The 19876-nt window shown below is 49.8% G+C and overlaps 1 protein-coding gene across 1 annotated transcript in view; it reads right to left on the reverse strand.

The window, feature by feature from the left end:
* Positions 1-1442: 1442 nt before the first annotated feature.
* RNFT2 (ring finger protein, transmembrane 2) overlaps positions 1443-19876 on the reverse strand; it is a 30007-nt gene continuing 11573 nt past the window's right edge. The window contains exons 7-11 of the mRNA XM_041488564.1: positions 19198-19351; positions 10230-10379; positions 6314-6379; positions 5298-5399; positions 1443-4166 (exon numbers count right to left, since the gene is read on the reverse strand). Of these exons, the coding sequence (XP_041344498.1) occupies positions 4032-4166; positions 5298-5399; positions 6314-6379; positions 10230-10379; positions 19198-19351 (607 nt within the window). The 3' untranslated portion in view covers positions 1443-4031. The remainder of the gene's footprint in view (positions 4167-5297; positions 5400-6313; positions 6380-10229; positions 10380-19197; positions 19352-19876) is intronic.

Consider the following 19876-nt stretch of genomic DNA (forward strand, 5'->3'; position numbering starts at 1 on the left):
CTTACATTTTGTGGTGTAATTGCTATCCTTGAACGCCTCCATTTTTTGACAAGGAGTGTTTTTATCCTTTCTACAAGACCTGCCTTTCCCCTGGTTGGTGTTTGCACGGAAAGGGAAGGGTGCTGTGAACTCCCTGGAAATTCCCAGTCCCCTCCTGTGGGCAGGAAACCGGCACAGTTCCCCTCTGGCCCTTTTGTTTTCTCACAGCAGTGAGCAGTCCCTGGGCTGGGTCAGCCGGGAGGGCCAGGGAGGGCTCTCCCGGTGGAGAAACAGAGCCTCTCGGGTTTCAGAGCTCAGTTATGAGCTCATAGTCTGCGCAGAGCACGGCTGGGAGGGAACTCTTCATCAATCTTTAAAGCAGTTCTCTGCCAAGACAGCTCCCAGCACAACCTGGAATTCCGTATTCCAAGGTAAAAGAGCAGCCTGGTGTGGGCTGCTGCCACTGCTCAAACTGCTCCTTTGGCCAGGGAGCTCAGCTGCACCAGCAATGCTGGGTTACCCCAGGGCAGAGCTTCACCCAGGAGCCCCACATTCCTTCCTCTTCTGCAGAATTCTTTTCAGCAGGTAAAAAAGCTGAAATGGGACAAGGCCTCCTGTCCCACAGCTTGGTGTGCCCAGGAGGGGCAGCACCCAAAGCAGGGGACTGTCAGTGCCAGGGGGAATCCCATCCTGCTCCTGCTGCAGAGCAGGGAGGCAGGAATTCCTCTGAGCCAAGCCCATTGCTGAAGCAATTCCCTTAAATCCTCCTTAAACACTTCTTGAATCAGTTTCATCTGATTTGTGAGTCTGTTTTGTTTCTGTATCACAGGAAAAGTTATAAAGGTCTCTTAAACCCTCAGCGTGAGCAGAAGCAGTTCCTGCTGCTGAAATCCATGACAAAGTGAACTGGTTAAACTGGTGCAGTGTCTGTCCACAGACAGCCTGGAATGAGGCATTCCCAGCTGGAAAACTGCACTGCCCTGTGAAAAATGGCCCCAGTGAGGACAGAATAGCCCATAATACTCAGTTTTCCTACACATCTGTCCCTGATCTCAACAGGAGCCTGGTGTGTATGGAACAGACTACCTGAGGCTCCACACTGGATCTGGACACACATTGTCCATGTCCAACCCTCCTGGCTGTATCCCAGCTCCCCAGCAGGTGCACAATTTTCCCTGGAGCCAGTTTGCTCCCAGGAAATTTGATTTTCAATCCAGGATTCAAACTCAGCCTCAATCTTGTGTAACTCTGCTGTGTGTGAGCTGAACTTTCCATCTCATCACAACAGGTGAGGAGACTCTGGCCATGCCAATTCCACATCCAAGGGCTGGGGGAATTGTAAATACCATGGGAATTGGGCTTTCCTAGGACCAGCCAGCCTGAGAAGAGGGGAGGGATCCTCACTGCTGCTTCTGCCTTGGGTTTTTACACCACAAAATACAAACCTTTTTTTTTTTTTTTTCCCAAATATTTATTTGAGTACAGGAGTGGATTTTGATGTGATTTCAGTGTCCACTGTGAGGGAATTACTGAAGTGTTTGAATTTCCCAAGGTTTTTAATATTTACAGGAAGTGACTTTGGAGCTTGATAAATATTCACTGAAAGCATCTGAGGATTAAATGGCCATTATTAGTTACAGCATTATTACTTACACCTTTTTTCATTACACCTTTATTAGTTACTCCATCAGTAGTTACAGGTGGCAGCAAGCAGAGCAAGCCCAGCTGCAGTGGGATTTAATTCCCTGGGTTTTTACAGCATCCCTTTTCCAGTCATTCACCACAGTTTATCACAAAACCCTCCCATCCTCGTTAGTCCTGAGGCCACTGGGAATTCCCCAGTCTCTCCAGGGGCACTGCCCAGGGAATGACAGGCAGGGAATGCCCAGTTCCTGGCATTTTGCTGATCCAGAACCATTGGGATGAAACTCCAGCAGGGTCACTGTGCAGGTTTCCCCTCACCAAAGCAAGGGCAGGGCCTGTGCTCGGAGTTCCTGGAGCTTCAGGAGGCTCCTGGTCCTGGCTGGATGTGGCTTCTCTCTTTTGTAAAAGGAATTTCTTATGCTGAGACTCTTTGTACATATTTATAAGGAATTTATTAAAAAAAAAAAAAGAAAAATAACTGTTCAATGGCAAAAAAAGGCTCCGGGTTTTATTTCCTCTCCTAGAGGAATTTCCTTCCACAGCCTTCCCTGTTTTCCCATGGAAGTCAACAGGTTCCCAGCAGCTGGCATTGGAACTGAAGTTTCCCCTGGATGTTTTCTGGTCCAAGTGTCATGTTCTAGGAGAAGGCAGGACCATCCTCCCTAAAATACCACCCCAAAGCTTTAAGAATGCAAACCCACACTTTCCCTTTGATTTCCTGCCCTACCACCAATAAAAACTGAATTTGGAAGCAGTGTATCCCACACTTTCCTACTGAGCTTTTCCTACACTCCTCCAAACACATTTTCCAGGAGCATTTAGAGTAAAACATTCAGAATGAGAAGCAGCTTTTCAAACAGTTTGAAAGCAGAAACACCAAGCCTTGGGTTCACTGGCACTGCAGTGACACTGAGGCCTTTCAGAAGCTCCTGCCCATGGAATCACTGATTTCCCCTTTTCCTGCTGAATATTCCAGGCTATCACACATCACATTTTTTATGCCAAATGAAAACCTTGCTCCCTGCTGTTCTGAACTCTCTCCCATCCCAAAGACAGGGGAGCTATTCCCATTGCAGAGAGCAATGGGATTCCTTGGCTCAGTTCTCCACTTTCACAGGATCCATTAGACAAAAATTTGACATCACTTTGGTTTGGAAAGTAAAGCTTTTCCTCCTCTGCTTCCCTGGACCTCCCAAGCCGGGTTTGGACTGTGCCCAGCTCAGGCTCTGCTCTCACCACTCCTCCTCAGCCACACTGAGCTTATTTCCAAAGAAATGTGCAGCCTTCCTCCTGTTCCCATCAGCTCCTGTTGGCTTTAATTCCTCCCTGTGGAGTTTCCATCAGCACAGACAGAACCTCCTTCCCTCAGGAGCCTCTTCCTGCTGATGGCTCAGGTGGGGCTGTCACCTTCAGCCATTTCCATGGCAATGAGCTGGGGGATGCTGCTGCTCCTGGGGGTGGGAGCAGAGGTGGTTTGGGGACAGGGAAAGCTCCAGAACCAACAGCAGCTCCCTCTGAGGGCTTGTGCTGCTGGAGAACCTCAGCACAGAGCTCAGCCACAGGGATGGGGCTAATTCCTGTTAATGCCTGCCAGGGATCTCCTTCCTCAGGAGCTCCTGCTGAAGCTCAAGGCTCAGGTTTTCCCTGCTGGAAGACCCAGGCAGGTCCTGGCTGAGGAGCACAGGGCAGGGACACTGAGTTTGTGAGATGCTCTTAGACAGGTGCTGGATTTCCATCCAGACAAACCCAACTCAACTTCAACCTCCCTCTGCTCTCCCCAGAGACTGGGAAATCAGGAAGTCTCACCATGAAAATTAAAGAGGAAGAACATTTCCAGGGAAAGGAGGTGTCATTTCCAGCTTCACTGGCAGGATCCTTCCCAAGCTCCCTCTGATTTTCCAAAGTGACAGCACATGCCACTTGTGGAATCAACTGGAAAAACAGCAGCTGGGAAATGACATTTCTGCAAATGCAACTGTGGACACGAGATTCTGAAGCACAGCTTGGGAAGAGTTCTCAGAGAGAGGTGCTGTGTAATTCTGTAAAGTCATGGATTCAGGGAATGCAGGGCCAGGTGATGTGGAGCTCCTCAGCCAGAGCACAGCTTTGTCCAGCACATGCACTCACAGCTCCCCTGCCCTGGACACGCAGTGTTTGTCCATACTGAAAGGACAGGAAAACAGGAAACATCCCAGACACTCTATAACCCTGTGAGCTCCAGAAACACCCTGGAGTTCACCACAACATAACCCACACCTCCCCTGCTTCGAGGGCAAAGTTTGCGGCCAGTCACAATTGTTGTGTTGGCTCAGAGCTCAAGAAGTTCTGACAACAGAACTGGGATCCTGGGACAACAGAGCAGGAATCCTGGGATTTTCCAGCTCCGTGCCTGGTGAGCTGCCCTGCTGTCAGTACACCTGCAGGTGGGCAGAGGTGGTGCCATCCTTCCAGCAGCGCAGCGTCTCCACGGTGACCGAGCGGCACAGGGGACACGTCTTCTCCCGGTCGAACCACAGGCACAGGCACTCCTCACAGAACACGTGCTGGGGACACAGGGGCTGTCACCAAGCTGTGTGTTCTATCCCCATCTGTCAGAGCTGGGCAGTTCTCTGCTGTTCTAGAACTGTTATTCCTGATCCCATATCTTTGCCTGAGAGCCCCTTAATTTCAAAATTATAATAATTCAGAGAGAAGGGGTTTCCCCTTTCCATTTCAGGGGAGGCTCCTCCCTTCCTCAGCAGACACCTGGCTTTTCAAACCAAGACAGCCACCAGCAGGTGCAGCTGGCACTCGCAAAATAAACCCCAGTTTATTCCAGTGGCACTCACTGGAAATAAACCCCAGTTTGCCAAAGTTGTGCTTTTTAATAACAGCACTAGAAAGAAACTTTCCAAAGGCATACAACACCTGGGCTGAGAGGGTTTTCCTCTCCCGGATTTCCCTCCTCAGTTCCCTGTTATCTAAGTCCTTCCTGAGCTCCCATAACCTCTTTCTTCCCCCTGCTCCTGGCATTTGCTTTATTCTGCACTCCCAGTTTCCTCTTTTCAGTAAATGTCAGTTTTCATCCCTGATCTCCTCCTCTGGTTTCTGCAGTGAGCCCTCCCTGGGCTCTCCCCAGCACACACCATCCACCCCAGACTGGGAGAGCAGGAAAAGGGCAAGGGGGGAGCACGAGGAGCTGGGAGAAGCTGGGAACTCCTCCACACATGAGGAGTCAGCAGAAATGTCACTCCTCAAATCCCAGCTCTGCCAGCAGATCCAAAAGCAGCTTCTTGGGGACTTCCAGCTTGGAAACATCTGCACAGATGTTCACAGCAAGGCTAAGAGGCACCTTTGGTGCACAGGATGGCTTTAATTTGATAACCCTGTTATCCAAAGGGAGTTTCAACCCACCCAGCCCTCCCCAGGGCAGGTAAACCCTGCTCACTCTAGCCCCAGGGTCTGCGCTGCCCATTGCAGCCCCTGCCCCACAAGGCTGTGCCCACCCCACAGCCACAGTCACAGCTGTCACCCCATCAGCTGCCACAACCCAGTGGTTGCCCAGGGCAATAAACACCCCCCAGGAGCTGGATCAAGAGCCAGCAAAGTCCTTCAGGAGTTCCCAGGCTGGCTGTGCCTCTCCCCATGCAGGAGCTCCCTGAGGGAATGGCAGCAGGGGAGTTTTGGGGTCTTACCTGGCACAGGAGGATCAGAGGTTCCCTGAACTCTGCCTGGCAGATGGCACAGATGTCCCCTGCCTCACTGCACTGCTGGCTCGTGGCACGGACTCCATAGGTCTGCCAGGGACAGGTGGGGAAAAACAAACCTCATGTCAAAGGATTGGAAGAGGAATGAGCACAAAGATTGCTTCTCACCCTCAGATTCCCCACAGGGGCAGCAGTGTCACTGTGTGGGGAAGGGGGATCTCTGCTCCCTGTCTGCCTTTCCCCTGGAGCTGACTCCATCTTTTAGGGCCTCCACTTGTGCAGCAAGGATAATGGAATTTAATGAGCTCAACAGGGAACTGAGAGGATTAATTCAGCATCATTTGCAGGGGTGTTTAGATAGAGGGAGGGATTATTATTATTATTAGCAAGCAGGAGACAATGGAAGAAAGAGAAAGCAGCAGTACCCACAGGCTGTCCACTTCCCCTTTAGATACATGGGAGGTAAATGTTGCTTCTCCCCCTGTACCAGATTTAGGGCAAACAGAAACCTGTGGAGGGAAAATGACCAGCCCAAGCCCAGGGAATAAGCAAGATAAGCTCTAACAAACTTTGATGAGGTTCTTTTCCTCTACAGCCTTTGATTTTACTCTTTTAAAATGTAAGTCACTGCAGCAGATCTAAATATCAGCCCTGTGGAATGCAGTGCCTGGGATAATTCCTGGGCACTGAGGGTCTCTTTCAGTGCCACTGCACATCAGGCACCACAAAGCCCTTCCCACACTCTGCACTACAAAGTTTTGTCAGCTCCTTGCAGTTGGATTAATCCACATTACACAGAGCCTCCAATCAGACAGAACAGGAACAATCTCCCACCACAGCTGGGGCAGGGCAGATGTCAGAAAAGGTCCCTGACAGGAGCCCCCAGCTTGTCCAGCCATGGGCTAACATTGTTTTATTCTGTGGTCCTGAGCAATTTTCATTTTATCATTCAGCAGGAACAAGGCTCCACCTCTGGGACTGCTCCTCCATGTTGAACTCCTTACCTGGGGGGTGCAAAGGACCTTCAGTGCCTTCCTGACACTTCCCACACGGCCACAGATGTCAAAGGACTGCAAAAAACACATCCCATTTCAAATAATTGTCACAAAATCTCTGTGTGTGTGTGTGAGTCCAGAAACTCAGCAAACATTCTCCAAATGGATACTCAGAGGGGAAAAAGTAACAATGGTGCCAAAAAAGATTTCATGGTGATCATGAAATATGTAATAAATGGGAATTGACAGTGGGGAAGGGTGGCCAGAAAAGCTCTGGGAGCGCTGACTGCAAAGTGGGGACTTTACAGGACACAGAGGGGCTGGCACCAGCCTGGGCTGGGGACAACTGCCCATCCCACTAAGCAGGGAAGGGCTAAAATGGACCTGTTCCCATAGGGAAGGGAAAGAGGAGGAAAGGAAAGAGGAGGAAATCTGTTCAAACCGGAGAGAGGAGAGGGCAGGGAAGAGGAGAAAACGAAAACCTAACCCAGTCCATGATCCTTCTCCTTCCTACCTGCAGGCAGAGCACAGGGAAAGCTCACTGAACTAAAGATGTGACAAAGTGACAGCGCAAGGAGCAGCTGGGGCTGGTGGCACAGCAGGAGCTCTGGCTGTCACCTGAGGCAGGGGAGGCTGTGGGGCTGCAGCTGCAGAGCTGGAGCAGCACTGCACAGGCACAGAGAGGAGTTGGCTTTCTGCTGCTCAAGTGGTGTTGGTGAGAGTGATTGAGTGGGCTCACTGCAGGGAATGCCAATGAGCTCATCCTGCAATGCAAGGGGAAGCAAATGAGGCACCAGTGATGCTTCCAGTCAGCACACACAGGCCTCAAGGCTCCTTCCAGTAATGCTCCCACCCAGCAGCCACCACCTGGGGCTGCCCACTGCCTCAGACATCCCACCTCCTACCAGGGATGGGGGTCAGCCCTTTCTTTCCCAGTGCAATTCCCAGCTTTTCCTGCTTGCTTTGCTTACAGCATGACTCCAGTGCCTTTGCTCTGATGTCCCCTTTCTCCCAGACCATATTTCCCCCTCATTTCTTTCCCTCTGGAGCTCCCTGCACCCCCAAAAGCTGCATGTTTCAGAGGGCCACCACCCATTTCTTGTTGTACCAGCCATCACTTCACAACTGGGTCACACACAGGGAGTGCTGCTGCTCAGGACAGGCAAAAATTCCAACCTGGCTGCTCTGTGTGTGAACACCTGGGATTTCTCCACCAAAACCAGAGGCTCCTGGCTCCACAGGACAGAGGCCAGCAGAGCTCCCAGCAGCCTCCTGGAAGTGCTCCTGCCCTTTGTGCAGGGGAAGGGGACGCAGCCCCAGCCCAGCCCTGGAATTCTGCCAGGAGCACTGGAGCTCTCAGTGCCAAATTGGCTTCTGTGGTTTTCTAATGTGGTTTGTGGCTTTGCTAATGTGGATTCCTCTGGGGATATTTTCAGTGTCTCAGGCAAGGAGCTGGACCTGCAGCTCTGGGGACTGGAAATGGGATGGGCAGAGCCAGGGCTCTGTGCCCTGCATTGGGAGAGGAGCTCCCCCTTTCCTTCCACTTCCAGGCAAAGGCTTGGTGTGCACAGGCCTGACCCTGACCTGGACACAAATCTCCCAAAATGAAGCTGCTTTTCCAATCTAGATCACCCCAACACTCCCTATAAAGGCTTCACAGGACAGGAACATCAAGTTAACCCCTGAGGAGCTGCTCCCACCTGTGCCAGGCCCTGAGGAGCCTCACCTGGGCTCTCCTCCCACAGCCCCTGCCCCTGGGCTCAGCAGCTCTAGTTCAGCTCAGCCCTGGAGGTCTCAGCTCATGGCTGGGTGTCTTAGGCTGGAAATGCAGGATTTAGCTGGAGGTGTGTGTTCTATCCCCATCTGTCAGAGGTGGGGCAGTTCTCTGCTGTTCATGGGGCAGTTTTCTTTATCTCTCCCACAGCCAATCCTCCCTCCAGGAGATCTCTGCTGTCCATGGCCACTGAGTGTCCCTGCATGGCTGATCAAATTCCAGCATCCCATGGGAGATGCTCTGCCCAGGGGAGGAGCCAAGCATTCCTACCTGGATACAATCTGAGCCTGGAGCAGCACAGCAGCCTTTGCCCACTGCATTCCCAGAGGAGCAGCTTTCTCCTGCCCTGCATTCCCAGAGGGAGAGCAGGCCCATCTCCAGCAGCCCTGGAGCTTCAGAGGAAAACTCCAGCCTTGTGCAGGATCCCTGCTCCAGCAGAACCACAGCTGGCACTGCAGGAGGGCTGAGCCCCCATGGGATGGGACTGTGCCACCACCCTGACACACAGGGGGTCACGGCCTCTTCTGACTCTGGCAGTGGTGTTTTGTATTACTGCATTTTTATTTTACTTTTATTTTTTCCTTAATAAAGAACTGTTATTCCTGATCCCATATCTTTGCCTGAGAGCCCCTTAATTTGAAAATTATAATAATTCAGAGGGAGGGGGTTTGCCTTCTCCTGCCTTCCTTAGCAGACACCTGTCTGTTCAAACCAGGACACTGAGCAGTGCTCTCAAGGTGCTGGTGTCCAGTTGAGCTGTGCCTTGCTCCAGGTTCCCCTGCTCTTCACCCCCCAGCAGCTGGGGTGACTCCTCATCCTCCCCCTGAGCCTGCCTCATTGCTGGGCTCTGCCCTGCAGCTCTTGGACTCTCTCTGACCGTGCCTGGGGAGGCCCTTTCCTGCCAGCTGTGGTTTTGAGCTTGGCTCCCCTTGCTCCCAGCAGCAGAATTCCCCACCAGCACCTTCCCACTCTGAGGGCTTCTCCAGGTGTAAGAAATGCCATGTGGAACTGCATCCCTCTTCTAGGTGTTGAGCTACTTTTGCAAGCAGGGGACAGGAAAGATCACTTGAAACCTGTTCCTGTCCACCTGTGGTCTGCAAGGAGGGGTGGATTCTGCAGTGGGTCCAGGCAATGACAATGAAAGGGCCACCAGTCCTCCCCCCAGCACAGGGAGAGGAGCTGGGGCTGAGGGATGTGCAGGGAGCTGCTCCTGTCCTGGCACTGCTTGCTCTGCTCCTGGCTGGGCTCTGGCCTGCTGTGACCACACCACTTCACTGGCCATGACCTCCTGTGCCTGATTTGCTCACAAGAACTGTAAAGGCCTCGACATGAGGGGTGGCAGGACCCTATTCCTGCACAATACTCCGTAATTCAGCACTGCTCTGCTCTTCTGAGCTGTATCCCGCTTGGATATATTCTCTGTTCTTCATTTTTCAGTCTGCTCCTGCAGAGTCACAGGCACAGACAGGGATCTGGGATGGAGCAAGCCTGGCCCTTCTCAGAGGGGTGAACATCTGGTTTATCAGGGTTTGCTTCAGCTACTGCCCTGCCCCTGAGCAGGGTTTAACACACACCACTAGAATGACAATTATTTCTAGACCCGAGACTCCCCTGACTAAATCACACCTACTCATTTACATTTGTACCAACTTTGTGCTCTTATTTTTGAGGAAACATGAATTTCCCCTGTCCATCACTTGTGTCAGCCAGAGCAGGGCCTAGAATGAGACCTGTTTTATCCAGGCAGGACTTGGCTGCTGCTTTCCCTCCCTGCTGCACTCAGAGCTGTGAGTGGCAGAGGAAAGCTTAGAGACAGCCATGAGTGTCTGCAGCCTGCCTTTGTGTGACATCTGGAGGTGTGCAGCCAGCCAGCACTGCTCCCCCAGGACCAGCTCCCCTTCTCCTGCAGCCTCTGCAGAGAGGGATTAGCAGAGCAGCAATGACTTCATGAGTCTGATGCAACCCTGGGAGCAGGCTCGATCCTCCCCCAGCCCAGCAATGCCCACATGCTGGGCAGCAAAATGCCTTTGGCAGCTGAAGCAGGCGGTGCTCCTGGGCAGGGACAGCCACAAGCAAAAGGAGCATTTGTCCCTTCAGCTGTGCTGCTCCCCTGGCCCAGCTCCCAGGGAATGTTCAGGAGGTGCTGCTCACCTTGCAGAGGCTGTACATGATGATGAGGATGCCACCCAGGAAGTAGCTGCTGGATGGATCATCCCCCATGATGTATTTGTACCACAGCTGGATGGGCACCAGGGAGCGGAACAGCTGGCTCAGCTCCTCAATAATCAGATAAAACTTTCCCTGCAAGACAAGCAGGCAAGTGAGACCATGATTATTATCAGGAAGTCAAAAGAAGAACATTTAATTTGTGCAGGGCTGTGCTCACTGATCACTGCACTGTTAAATGGTGCAGAGCCCGCACTCATGAGATGCAGCTTTCCCTGCAGCCCCCCAGCTCTGTGCCCAGAAAGGATAAATATCCCTTCATGCCTCCACAGGGCTCAGCTGAACACAAGCTGAACAAGCCACTAAAATATTCACTTGGTTTTTTACTGTCAACTTAAACCTGAAATTTGAAATCAATGAAATCTGCTGTGCAGCATTTTGGAATTATAAACTTTAGAGCAGGTTATGGATAGGCAATAAATTGTGTGTCTGGACAGTGCTGCAGAAAAACAAAGGTTAATATGGGATTAACAGGATGCAAGTTGTAGACATCATTATTAGTGAGAAAAGGAAAGCAAGTTAGATCTCTGACCTTACAGCCCTTCTGAAGGTACAGGGATTAAATGTAAAGTAACTCCAGTCTTCCTGGCAACTTTTTAGGTAATCCCAAAAAATCAAATTAATTATGTTTGACAGCATCCTTCCCCTCCCCCTCAGGTGTGTGTTGGCTCTTGGGCAGTGCACAGATAAAAAAACTGGGGTTGGAAATTAAACCCTCAGGGCATTTAAAACTCAGAGGGACCAAACCTTCCTGAAGACCTCAAGGCAGGGAAGGTGAGGAGGGGGAAGTGTGCTGCTTGAAATGCTTCTCTCAAAAGAGACTCAAAGAATGGGCAACACCCTTTGTCAACCTTCACCAAAGCCTCAGTAAGTGTCTCATTTAAGGCCACCCCCAGTTTGTTCTGTCCCACGCTGTTTTCAGGGACAGCTGGTGGCAAACGAGCCCAGAAGGATGCTTAATCTGCAACGACATTATCTGAAAGATTTGGGTTTGTCCTGTCAAAATCCTTTTATCTGCTAAGCTCCTGGAGAAGGGGAAATTCCCCTGGAATTTTGCTGTGTTGTCCCAGTTAGCTCTGTCATCAGTGATGTCATCGCAGGCCAATCACTAATTGCTGCGGTGGGGATGGGGATTGAGTCCTCGCAGCCGGGCTGGCAGCAGCCAGCGCCCTTCCCCGGGGGCTGCGATGAGATCACTCGCAGGCCATCCTGCTGCTCCCGACAATCCAATCCTTCCCACAGCTCTGGCACGCTCATGAGCTCATGTCCCCCGGGATGGGAGTGAGGTCACACAGCGGCTGCTATCGGACCCGGCTGCTTCCCTGCACTCCCCATCCCATCCCCCTCATCCCCACCCCACCCCCATCCCCATCCCATCCCATCCCCGGCACAACCCCGGGCAGCAGCCGCAGCAGTCCGGGCTCGGGAACGCCCCAATTTATTCAATTAGCACTCGGGTCTCTCCCAGCCCGGTGCTGCGATGCAGTCATGGTTTATTTTGGGTGTTGCTGGGGCAGAAATGACAACGCTGTCATCGTGTCCCTCCACCGGGCTCTGATGAAAGCTCCCAGCAAGATAAACGCAGCGAATTTTGCTGTTTTGCTTTCTGCACTCATCCCTCCCACCCTCCATCGGTCCCTGCTGCTGGCTGGGACAGGTCACCGCTTGCTGTCCCATTGCATCATCCTGCATCCTGCATCCCGGCTGGAACTCTGCTCCGACACAACCTCCGAGTGCTGAAAGCACAGCGTGCACAGCCGGGCACAGCCCCGGGGCACCGCCAGGCTCTGGAGGTGGCAGTGGCAGCAGTGACAAACTTCAGCATCCAACCACAACTTCTGCACCCTCCCAAGAGCTGCCAGAATTCCCGTATCTCCAGTTTCCAGTGGTAACTGCAGGGTAGCAGGATTTTTTAGCAGCTAGAAACTTGGTGACAGCCTCCCGAGAGTGAAGTTTTAAGGGATGCATCCCTCCCTGCAGCCCCCTAGCAGCACCCACCTGACCAGAAATGTTGGTAACTTTGGAGTGATTCCAGCAGGGCAGCTGAGCATCACTCGAAGAGAACTAGAAACTTCAGGCATCCCAGTGCACCACACCAGCCCCTTTTTCAAACTAGGAAAAGTGCCAGAAAATCAGAAATAATTCTATAAAGGGCTGATGCAGAAGTGAGACCCTCCTTCTGAGCCAGAAGCTTGGAAAATGAGGATTGTTCCCTAAAATTTCAGCAGTAAAATGTAGATTTCTGATAGCAGCAACTTACTGCAGACAGCACCCATCGGTGGGAAGCACACTCAACATACCTGTGCCACTTCTCAGCTCTGTTACCTCTTGGCTACCTAGGTTACATTTTTCAAAGTCAAACCTTTGTCTTGAGCTGTATTTTGTCTGAAAAATTCAGCTAAAATACATCAGCTTTTTTTTTTTCCCCTTCAAGATTAGAACTGTGTGTTATATGAAGCACAAACATAATTATTTGTCCTGTGCATCTGATTTGGCACCACAGCTTGGAATAAGGCAAGGTGAGTCTCTGCCACGTAAGTTCTCCTATGTCACAAAAATCCCTGTAAATCTGGGAATTTTCTCTGGAATGTAGAAAGGTTGAAGAGCTCTCTAAGATCAGGAGAATCTTTCTGGTGGGCCTGTGAGCCAGCCCTAGTGCAGGACTGGACAGTGTGGGAACTGCAGAGATTAAATAGGATTTTACCTGGAATTATGGCTCCTGATGAGGGTGGGGGTCGGGACCAGCAGAAAGGCTCTGCTCTCATCAAGGTTAAGCCTGCCCAAGAAGTGAGAAGGGCAGAGCTGGCCCTGCTTCCTCTGAGGGAGCTGCTGCTGCTATCAAACACTTCATTAGCACACGTGGGGAAGGGCTGTGCTGGGATCTAATTTTAGCAGCTCTGCTGATGAGCCTCAGATACCACATGGAGAAATTTTGATTCCTTTTTTTCAGTGCTCAGTTAAAAACACAAGTCAGTGGCTGGTGTATAATCCCCCCATTTTCCTGAACCTCCTTCACCACACAGAAATACCATTCTTATGGTGTAAACCAAGCCCTTCTTTTGAAAGAGGGGAATTCAGCATTTTCACACAATTGCACTTTCCCTTCTGCACATGCAGAGTTTCAGTCTGTACTGCACTGTTTTTGCATGGAATTTCTGGGTATTTTGTTACATCCTCACTACCTGATGGCAGATCTGCATCTGATCCCTTCCTGCCATTTGAGCTCTGCCCAGAGGAGCACATTCCTGGAATTTCTTCACTCCCTTTATGAGATCAGCACAGCAGAAAACACTTTTAAAACCCCTTTGTTTTCATGCTGCTGGCTGACCTCAGGGACAGCTTTTCTCTGCATTTTCTAAATGAGACACACAAAGACAAAGGTCAAGGCAGGGCTGTTTTGGTGTCCAAGCTGAGGTGCTGGGATTAGACCTTTTATAAAGCACTTCATTTTCTAGATCACGTTACCATTAAAAGCTGAACCCCTGACTTAGTTTGCAGCTCTACCTGACTTCTCTAGACTCACACAGGAATTATTTGGCAAAGTAAAGGACAGGATTTAATTCTCCAATGTAGCAACTCAACTTGAATTTGTGGAATGTTCTTCTCTTTGTTTCCTGTGAACTTTCCAGTTGCTGCAACAGCTTCTTTCTAACCCTCACCTTCATCCTTGGGGCATGGTGATGGAGGGGAGAAGTCTCACAGAAAAATAACACGGAACAGTGTAATTAAAAACAGAATCCCAAGCTAGACACAGCAAAGGAGGCAGGCTGCAGCAGCAGAGGGAATGCTAACTCCCCCAGGGCTCAGTGTGCAGCCTCCTTTGCCATAAGGCTCTGCCTCAGTGTGCCTCCCACAAGGAACAGAGAGGCACAGCAAGGATTGACACGCTGCAATCAGAGTGGGGCAGGCAGGAGAAGTGAGAGAAGTTGCAATGAGGCAACTGCAAGGTGTGATTAGCACTCGAGGGAAGCTCCAAGTCTCACTTGTTCTGCTGCCAGCAGCATTAGGGCATATTCTTTAACATGCTTGAAAAAGCTTTGGAGTCCTGCTGGCAATTTGGATCAGGGGAGAGCAGGCTCCGCTGAGATTCCAGGTCATGGTGCCAACAGATCAAGTGTTGGGTAGGAGCAGTAAAACAGAAAATTCCCAGATTTACACAGCAAATGGCATTGTGGCATTGTTGGTGAAAATCCATGCAGGACTAATGAGGAGTAATGTCAAGGTGGGACTAGAGGGGAAATTGAGAATTTCAGTTAGTGTACAATGCTCCTGAATATCACATCTTTTGTATCTTAAACTGGAAAGTTAAACTGGGAAAGCACTGAAGAGCAATGATTTTAAGAAGTTCAGCAGCAGTGACTTGCAAAGCAAGTTTAGGGAGGGGGATAGAGGAGTCCCCACTCCTCAGTACCTGCTCTTGCGCTTCAGTTAGTTTTTTAATTTTGTAAATAATAAATCCCACACTTGTGACTCTGGGACAGCACATCAGTCCCAGCTGCAGCAGGGAAAAGTCCTTGCAGAACACCCTGGAGCTCCTGTGGCTCAAGAGGACCCAAGCTCAGACTGCTCCATAAGGAGTGACTGTTTGTGAGTTAGCTCCCCCAAAGAGGACCCAAGGTCAGAGAGGAGAGGGAATGAGAGCATGGGCTCTCACCTGCCTGGGAGCACCTCTTCAGCCACACTGTGAGGGAGGAGCAGCAAAAAATTCCATGCTGCACAGACAAGGACCAGGAACATCTTTGCCTGGGTATTTTTTATTTAACATCATCTATGAGCCAGCTCCCAGTGAGTTTTTTATTTCTTCTGTATTTTTAGAGGACTCAAATGCTCCAAGAGCCTTTTTTTTTCCCCCCCCTTAGGACAAAAAAAAAAAGGTGCAGTTTCAGAAGGAATATGGAAATTAATGTGCCAGGTTCCATGGCAGAGCTGTACACATCTATGACAGGAAATGTGATGTGCACCTGAAGAAGGTTTTTGGTCCAAGGTCCAAGTGCAGAATTTGCAATTGCTGCCACATCCAGGCCAACTTTTCTCTTACCAGACTTGATGAGATGGTACTTTAAAAATAAAAAGCACTAATAAAACAATCAACTGGAACAAACCACCAAGCAAGTATTTTCAAAGCTGCAGTGAGGGGCCAATGTCAGTGTTCTCCTTTGCACTTTCACTCTCCTGGAAATGCAGCTCCCTGTAACTTGGCTCTGCACTGAGCATGTAGAGAAAAATCTTACTGAGGGCTCTTCTTATGTATTAAAATGTTCATGGTATCTCTGTCCTCTCTAGGGATAGGGACACACAGATGGAAGAACTTGGGGTAACAGTTTCTTACAGTCCTATTTGGTTTGATTTTCCTTCTCCCTCCCCCCATGTTTCACTCACTTCTCCAGCTCAGATTGCTGACAACAACATGAGGAGGGGATGGGAGGCTTGCAGGCACCTGGGATTTCCTAAGTGAAATCTTTGGCAAGTCTGTCTTTTTATTATTTATTTCCTGATTTTGAATTCCACCCCCCTCAAGCTGTCATTCCTTAGCAGTGAAAATGAAAAGCTGCCCTTGATGTGTACACAACAATGGAAGCCTCTGCAGGCCACATGGCTCCTGCAGTTTAATTTACTTTAATTCATTTTATATTGAACCAAATGATCTTATTTGCCTTTTTTAATGGAGAGCCCTCAGCCAAGCCCTCCCTTCCAAAGGAATGATGAGCTCAGCTGTTACTGAAACTTGTACCCAGCTCAGTGTCCCTGTCACTGCCTGGGGGCAGGGAGGGACACCTCCAGCACGGGTGGGATCCTCTGGAAACTCCACAGAGCTCTGGGATTAGTCTGATGCTGGGGTGACCTTCCTTTTCCTGCTTTTCTCTCCAATCCACAAGCTCTTCTTTCCCTGCATTCCAGCCTGACTGGTGCCTCTGTTGTCCAGGTTGGTTTGGAACCTGGGAGTCTGGGGTTATTTTGTCAGAATTTCAGTCTTCCCTCATTCTTTGGAGGAGTTGCTCTGAATTTCTGAGTTACTCAGGCTTGGGGAACTCTGGCTGGTTGTACCCTCACGATGAAGCAGCTCTCATGCTTCACACTTCCAGCACCCATGATGATGGGTTTTGCCCACTGTGCAAAGACAAACTTTTTCTGCCCCTCAATTTTAGTTCACTTTCTCTCAGTTAAAGCATAAACTGATGCTACAAACCACAGAAGCTTACAACAAAAATTGCCCTTCCTGTGATGGGCCATACTAGGAAAACATGACCCAGGTACTTTGGATGGGGGAAATTGAGTGTTCTGACCCAGATTTTTCATGTGTTTACTTTCAAAATGAAAAGGTTCATCCAACTGATGAAAAGCAGAGTTTAGTGCTATTCACTATTGTCATTGATGATCTTGATGGAACAAAGTAAGGTACAGCTGACACTAAACTGTAAGCACAATTGGAAAGAAGGATTATATTCCAAATTCATCTTGACAGACTGGAGAAATGGTCTGGAAAACAAGGAGGGAATGAAGACAGTCCAGAAGAGAATAATAAGATCTGGAATTAACAATCTCCGAGAAAAGACTCAAAAAATGTTGGAGTTCAGTCTACAGACAAGAGTGAGGGGAGATATAGAGACTGATAAATAAGAGCAAAAACCACACAGTATTCAGAGAAAACCAGGATCCCAAGGAGCAGCAGAAAAAGCCAGACTAGCTTTGCAAGTGCCTTTCAACTTCCAAAATGAGGAAAATCCAAAGAGCCAGCTCAGAGGCTGAGTGCAGGATGATTAAAGTTCCCCAAATCCCACCCAAGGGCAATTTTAGGATCTACTGCAGACTGCCAGCAGCTAAGGATTAAATCCCTGAGTACTGAACTCCAGCCCTGAGAGTGCAGCAAACTCCAGGTTCTCTACCAGGGGAGCAAGAGGCTGCTGTTCTGAGTAAACTGGCACAAAAACTTCTCACTATATAGAAATACCCATCTTGAAAAAATCAAGCTCTGCTGAGTTAAATTCATATTTCTCCAGCAGCCTGTTACCATTAAGTGACAACTACCCAGACGTTTATAAACTCCAAGCTGAGCTTCAGGCAGAAATACTACTTGGAGAACACTCGGAGGAAGAGAATAACTTTGTATCTGGCAAGTATTCAGAGAAAAAAAATTGATAAAAATTTTTGTCAAAGTTAATGTGCCTAAATTGCACCAGAAGTGTTCAAAGTGAGCAAAAGGTTCCATTTAAATCCTCACCTGTGCTGGCCTGTGCAGGTCAGGGGTCAGCAGGCTCAGGGAAGGAGCTCAGCTATGTGATCACCAATTACCATTTCCATGGTGTCCTGTGGTTCTCCTGGAGCCCTCCCATCCCAGTTTGATCTTGCTTAATTTGTTACACCAGATCTCACCCTTAGCTGGATTAAAGGCTGCAGAGTGGGGGAGAGAACCCCCAAACCAAACCCAGATCTGGTGGTGGTACCAGCAGTGAGACCATCCCCAACATCCTAAGACAAAAAAGGGGCTTAAAAAAAGTGAGACACATTGGTCTCCAGAAAAAGGTATTAAAAATGAAGCATCTGTGCTCTGAGTCATTACAGGCCCTTGACAGATGTGATCCTACCAGCCTCTCACTGGAGCTGCAAATAAAGACCCCTTCTCTTTCTTCTCTCCAGACAAGGATTAATGAGTACTTGGGATGGCTCTCAGACAAGCAAGCAAAGGCTGTGAACCTTTTCCAACACTGCCATTTATCTTGGGAGGACTATTCACATCACTTCTCCCTCCCTCCCCAGCCTGGATTATGCTCTGACCCAGCACATTAATCTCCCAAAATATAATAATAATAATAGAAGGAGGGAAAAAAAATCTGGACAATTGCCAGAATTAAATTAAATTAATAACCATCTCAGATAGCCCTGCTGTGCAGGAGCAAACTGCTCAACTCCCCTGCCACCCATGTCATTTCTAAGCAAAACTATTCCCAGTCTAGATACCCCCTGAAGTGCCCTGCCTGAGACTTTCAGCAATTACTGCTGGCACCTGGCATCTGCAGAGTGCCTTCCATCCCCACAGCTGCCAGAGGTTTCTTTACTGAATGCAAATAACACACATTGCTACACCTGCCCCTGAAATGGGGACACTGCTGAGTGGAGGAAGAGGCAGCATGAGAGAGCTGCAAAATAAAAACATATCAAAAGGTGTTTGGAATGAGAGAGAAACTTTTAGAAGTCAGGCTTAGTCTATATGTGTTTCATAAACATTTAAACGTGCAGCATTTAATTAATTTTTTTTTCTCCCATGGTTAGAACTGGTGCTGCCTTTTGTGGCTTCAGTTTAACCCAGTTACTTCTTTGACCCAAGTGGGAAGCCAAAGAGACAAATATTTACAATTTCTTCCCAGAAAATGAAGAGGTTCCTGCTTCAGAAATATGAATTTACAGAGATTACTCAGAAAACAAGACTTAAAGTCAATGAGAAAAGCAGTTATCTGGCTGCTAGCACTGATCCTCCTCAAGCAATGCTCACCTCACCTCCCTGGACTTTAACCACTGCTGGTAGTACCAAACCCTTGCTCAGGTCTGTGATGGCTCGAAAACCACCCCTCGACCCCAGGTGACTTTCTGCCAAAGATTTAGCTCAGATTTTAATGGTTTTATTTTTCCATCCATACTTGGCCCTGGCACAGGGTGCCCAGAGCAGCTGTGGCTGCCCCTGGATCCCTGGCAGTGTCCCAGGCCAGGCTGGACAGGGCTTGGAGCAGCCTGGGACAGTGGAAGGTGTCCCTGCCATGGCAGGGGTGGCACTGGGTGGGATTTAAGGTCCCTTCCCACCCAAACCATTCCCTGATTCTCTGATTCCACGCTGCAAACATGTGGTGAAGGTATCAGATTATCAAAGACAGAGGTCTGTGCCTCAAGAAGAGTCTCCTACCTTTGACTTGACAGCGAGGATGATCTTGGGCAGGGCCACCACGAGGCATTTCAGGGCAATGGTGAGGTACTTCAGCACAAAGTCTGCAATGCCCACAATCCACATCAAGTCAAAGAAGTCCAGCTTGTCCAGGTTGGGTTTCAGGAATATAAGGCTGAAAGAGACACCAAAGCTCAAATACCACTGAGGAGAAGCTTGCTGGCTAGAGAGAGCCCAGCAAGTCCCCTGAACTTCAGGGAAGTTCTCAAGGGCAAGAGCAGGAAGACACACAAATCAGGTCTGGGCTTCCTCTGGGCCTCCTGACTCTGCTCTTGCCCACTTCTACAGGGGTCAGCAGGTTTGCCCACTGTCACAAAACAGGGCCCAAACACCCACAGTGTCTCTTTGGAACCCAGCAGTGTCCATAACCTGCCCTTCCCACTGGCTGGGGCGCCTGGGGCGCTGACAATGCACAGCGTGGGATCCGGGTGTCACAGCTTGTCCTGGCAAGGACAGCCCTGCTTCCCTGGGCAAGGGAACAGCCCCTCAGCCCCTGAGGCTGCTCTGCCACAGGGGCACCGTCCCCAACCTGCTGGGCACATCAAACAAAGTGGTGACACAGGAAACCCTGCACCAGCCACGGCAGAAAGGTGAGAGCTTCACACGTGTCCTGCTCTGACAGTGCCACTGCCTGAAGCAC

Source organism: Pyrgilauda ruficollis, unplaced genomic scaffold, assembly GCF_017590135.1.
Source record: "Pyrgilauda ruficollis isolate IOZ18807 unplaced genomic scaffold, ASM1759013v1 scaffold9, whole genome shotgun sequence".
Lineage (NCBI taxonomy): Eukaryota > Metazoa > Chordata > Aves > Passeriformes > Passeridae > Pyrgilauda > Pyrgilauda ruficollis.